This window comes from Lygodium microphyllum, chromosome 13, assembly GCF_053477565.2.
Source record: "Lygodium microphyllum isolate KBCC chromosome 13, Lygodium_microphyllum_v1.1.10, whole genome shotgun sequence".
NCBI classification, from domain to species: Eukaryota; Viridiplantae; Streptophyta; class Polypodiopsida; order Schizaeales; family Lygodiaceae; genus Lygodium; species Lygodium microphyllum.
The window spans coordinates 8,607,020-8,612,268 of record NC_141147.1 but is presented as its reverse complement, the minus strand read 5'-3'; the positions used below and the strand labels follow the sequence as shown (position 1 = coordinate 8,612,268).

Below are 5,249 nucleotides of genomic sequence, written 5' to 3'. Positions count from 1 at the left end.
CAGCAAAAAGCCTATACATGGGCAGCCAATCAGATCAGACGGTCCGGTCGATACCGATTGATCGCAGCTATGAAACGTCGAAGGGGCTGATATTGATGAACTATGAAAGAAACGTCGAAGTAGCTACTGAACTGCAAAAGCAGCTGAGAATGGGCGCTCACGACGATGAAGGATTTGCAGGTACTGATCAGGCCGGCAGCCATGACAGTGATAACCTGGCTCGTGACGAGAGGCCCGGTCTGCTATATACGGGTAATTCGAGCTGGCCGGAGCTGCAAATCAAGAGATCAGGGTTTCTGATGAGTAAGAAGTCGAAGGATGTCTGGTCGTCTTGGGTTCTGCTTCTTCCGAGCTGCTTCACTCTGCTGTGCCTGATAGCGATAGTGACGCTCTTCCGGTCACAGGCTAGTTGCAGCGGCGGAGCGGGCGCTCCGTCCTCGCTGACAGCGCTGCTGACGTGGCGGAGGGGGCCGGGGGAGGGCGAGGACGTGGAGGTGGGGGGAGCGGGAGGCGACACGTGTCGGGGGAGGTACGTGTACATGTATGAGCTGCCGGGGGTGTTCAACGAGGAGGCGGTGGCGAAGTGCCAGCTGGGCAAGGGGGCGTGCAAGGAGAGCTGGGGGTGCATGTACTGCGGGGGCCTGGACAACGACGGGATGGGCCCCGCGGTCCCGCCCAAGAACGACACGGGGGGGCTCATCGGCCTCGTCCCCGAGCGGGCCTGGTTCCGCACCCACCAGTTCGCCCTCGAGGTCCTCTTCCACCGCAAGATGGCGCACTACCCCTGCCTCACGCGCCACGTGGCGCGGGCCGATGCCTTCTACGTGCCCTGGTACGTTGGCCAGGACGCCTCCTTCACGCAGCAGAGCCAGTACCTGCAAATCCGGGACCGCCACGTGCACCGGCTCATCGGCTGGCTGACCGCGCAGCCCGGGTGGCAGCTGACCCAGGGTCACCGCCACTTCATGGTCCTGGGGCGGCAGCCCAAAGACCTGAGCCGCCCCATCACGTCCTACTCTTGGGGCATGGCGCTCACCACCGAGCCCGACCTCGCCAATCTGACCATGATGTGGTGGGAGAAGGCCTTCTCTGGTATCAAGGAGATCGGCGTCCCTTACCCCACCTCCTTCCATCCGTCTTCCGACTCTGACCTCCGCATATGGCAGGCAAGCTCTCATCTGTCTCCTCTCTCGTATCATTTCTTGTTAGTGGGTGCCGTATGGAAGTATCAAGATCATCTCGCAAACAAGACCACGTATGAAACTTAGGTTAGACACCACACATTTCTAATATATGTAAATTACGGCTTCTAACTTGGGAGAACATGATTCAATTAGTGCTATAATCTTTCTAATGGGGAGATCATTATTAGATGCTAAAATACAAGTTTTATAAATGGGCAGATCATTCTTCGATGCTATAAATTTTTTTATGGCGAGATCATTCTTAGCTTCGAAAAGATACTAGCATTAGTAAAATATAATGGGGAGTACAACAATTAAGTAGATCATGCTAGGTTATTAATTCCATAGCCCTAGTCAAATCCTTTTTCTTTGAGACTTCGTGAGCATGCATCCTATATCCCAAAACCATTTTTCTCTATACACAACTCCGTCTAATTTACTTTTCGTCCTACACTTCTCAAAAACTAATTGTGGAACATATCATATGTTCAACATTTGAAGTCCTCCAATGTTACCCCTAAGGGCATCTAATCACCTTCTCTTAATATGCAATATGATCTACTGGAATGGCTTGAGAAGAAGATGAAGGGACCAATTATATTCAAATCTCCACTAGCTAGTCAAATCTCTTGAATTTTTCAATCACGATATTCAAATCTCCACCTAATGGAATCTCCCCATGCATTGGATTTTTCATTCACAATATTCAACTATCCACCTAATCAACCCTCTTGTGAAAAGCTCAAGTTGCCAAGATTGAACCACAAACCATTTTGCCATCCTTGCTTTATGTCAATAGACATTGACCAAATCAAGAGAGTTCTTATCCTAGCTAAAGACACAACTAGCAACCTAACATCTGGTGAATTGAATGTTAGCTTGGGATTTTTGCATGTTTTCTGTATAATTAGACATATAGATTTGTATTCCTCCCTCACCTCTTGCCTTGACAAGATGGTTGTACGCTCTCTATGAGAATTGTGATCCATTCCTTCTAGCATGCATTTTATGTACTTGAACAAGCATTTTAATTGTGATCCACTCCAAAATAAGTTTTGTGTTCTTGAAGACTTCTTTTAATACTAAGTTTAAGCTCATTGACATTGAAAGTGGCCATTTTAAATTGGTCCTACATCATTGCCTTCATGATCTTTAATATTTATCTCCATTTTCGAGTGCTCCTTGCTCATTAAAGCTACAAACCGACCATGATTTTTAGCACCATAGTGCTTTGCTCTATCATAATTGAATGCCATTTGCAATTTAACATCTATTTTGGCAGGATATTCCCAGCCAATCCAAATATACTATATTAAGTTGAGTTGCAAAAGCATGGCCTTTCTTGGCTTGCCTCCTTTGGAATAATTTACTCTAAACATCATTAACTTGTGACAATCCACACTATAGTATTTGGCACTATCATCTTTTGCCTTAAAGTAGCAATTTTTACTATTTAGCTTGTAATTAGCTACCAACTTTCATCCTTATTAGTCTTATGATTATCAATGCCGTTTTCTTAGCTTCTAATTTGCTGATTACTTTTGACAACTTCGCCCACCAAGAAGTACTTTCTTATGAAACATTTTATCGATTCACTTCCCTTTGCACAATCATGAAATTCTCTTAAATAATGTTGCCACATCCCATATTTGTAGCATGCACTTGCAAACTTGCTCGAAACTAGCTTGTACCTAAGTTCCCCCACATGAGGCACATCAATCCAAATACTTTACTTTATTCTCTTCATTTTCCTAGAGGTTGTATAGTTGATTTCTAAACAAACTAGGGAAATGATGGTGTGTAGTGAGATTTGCTCAACCCTTCCGCAATATCTAGAAGAAGGTTAATCTAAACGTTTGCAAATTGTTCAAGGGTTTTACATTAGACAAGGCATTTCTTCTTGAGATTATCTTTGTTTATCTTCATGTGTTGCCAAGGCATGATGTAAACAAAATCAAGCCCCCAAAAGATATATACACTGAGCAAGCATGCTCTAAGCATCCTCTTTATGATCAAATCCCACTTGAAGAATGCTATCATCACACTTCGAAAAAGTTATCACCACCATAATAAATTTATCAATGGCCCTTTTATTTTAGACGACAATAGTGTTAATCCATGTCTTTTGCATCCATTCCTTTTGCTGTTTGCCCTATGATAAAAGAATCAACATTCCCTTTGTATCGAACTTGAGTACAATTGAGCAAAACTTCTTTGTATCCACTCTGACCTAATTGATTCATTAAGTATTATAGATGCCAACAATGGATTGACCTTGAGCTTGTGAGCTTGTTTTCCTCGTGTTGATGGAGATCTCTTAGAAGTCTTGCCCTCGCACTAGAGGCACTATCAATGCAATACTCTCACCATCCAGTTCTTCCTTGCTTTGCGTATGCTTGAGAGTCTAGTAGCCGCACCGCCAATTCTAGCTAGCTCTTCATTGTTATCTACAGAATCCCCTTGATTGTCCTCATCCTCTTGCAAAAGTTTGAATTGAAGCCTTGCTTTGCGTATGCTTGAGAGTCTAGTAGCGCACCGCCAATCCTAGCTAGCTCTCCATTGTTATCTACAGACTCCCCTTCATTGTACTCATCCCCTTGCAAAAGTTTGAATAGAATCACTTCAGAAAGATCCCATGTAGATAGTTGCATGCATGAAGGAGGACGGACGTATGAAACAGTAGGATGAAGGTTGGAGCATGTTCCACCAGAAAGCCGAGAGAGTACCTACGGCCGAGAGATTGTAGTACCTTATACGTCTGATAACAAGTAGTGGTGGTTCTACTTAGCAACCTGCTGAGATGTATTACCTACTACTAATACAGTGATGAGTTTCTTTTTTTTGTATGCAGGAAGCAATAAAGGGGGTGAAACGGGAATGGCTGGTGATGTTTCTGGGGTCGGCAAACAGGGGGTTCGCTCAGGCGGGGATCCAGGACTTCCGGAAGGAGCTGCTGAGGCAGTGCGAGGGGAACCGGAGCCTGTGTACGTCGCGGGATTGCACGCTGGGCGGGTGGGGGATGCCGTGCGAGCTGGAGCCGGAGGTGGTGATGCGCCACTTCGCCAGCGCGGTGTTCTGCCTGCAGCCGGGGGGCGACACGCCCACCCGCAAGAGCCTCTTCGACAGCATCATCTCCGGCTGCATCCCGGTCCTCTTCTCCAACGTCTCCGCCTACGCCCAGTACAACCAGGCCTACCTCCCCGCCGACTGGGCCTCCTTCTCCGTCTTTGTCCCCCAAGAGGACATCATGGATCCCAACAAGAAGGTTAACCTCATCCGCCAGCTCGCCAGCATCCCCCAGGAGACCGTCACCCTCATGCAGACCACCATCCGAGAGCACATCCTCCCCCGCATCATCTACACCATGCCCGGCGCCGCTACCTCCTTTCCCGACGCCATGCAGCTTGCTCTCGACACCTTCATCCAGGAAGCCCGCGCAGAAGCAGATCACGGGGATACCAGCGTCCCCTCCCCAATGCCGCGCCCACCACCACCACCATGACTGCGATCCAAAGGTTGTCATGTATACTATCCCAACTATAAGGGAAGGTCCAAAGTTGTTCCGTGGACTAAACAAACTTCCCTAGTCTCACCACACTCCGAGTATTCAAAAGGATTTCCTATAACCATCTTGGGCACTTTAACACACATATGAAGATTAAGAAAATACATATCATTTACCCTACCTAACCTGCTTTTGAGCATACCAATAATTTGGGAATTTAATGTCTTGAATGATCCTCATACATAAATAAATATCGCACATAACTCAACATACTACAAAATTGGATGCTTAGCGACATAGATGATAGTATCATGCTAGGGGGATATAAGGTTCAAGGTTTGAACTCATGCACCTTACCAACACAACCCATCCATTTTGACACATTTATTAAACTTAGAAAAACACATATGAATACATGTATTATCGTGATTAATTAAGAGGTCAAAGGCCCACATCTAGAGTCAAATTTATTTCATAAAGAGCAAGCACAACTTTTCGTGTGCTTTTAAAATGTGCTAATTTTACAAATTTCACAGTACTTTAAATAGTCATTTAATCAT

The 5,249-nt window shown here is 45.7% G+C and overlaps 1 protein-coding gene across 1 annotated transcript; it reads left to right on the top strand.

The window, feature by feature from the left end:
• The first annotated feature begins 493 nt into the window (after nt 1–493).
• Nucleotides 494–4,933, top strand: LOC148026320 (putative xyloglucan galactosyltransferase GT12). The gene is made up of 2 exons (XM_087690430.1): nt 494–1,166; nt 4,036–4,933. Exons 1-2 carry the CDS (start codon nt 540–542, stop codon nt 4,684–4,686), a joined length of 1,278 nt encoding a protein of 425 aa, XP_087546556.1. The 5' UTR covers nt 494–539; the 3' UTR covers nt 4,687–4,933.
• The last annotated feature ends 316 nt before the right edge of the window (nt 4,934–5,249 follow it).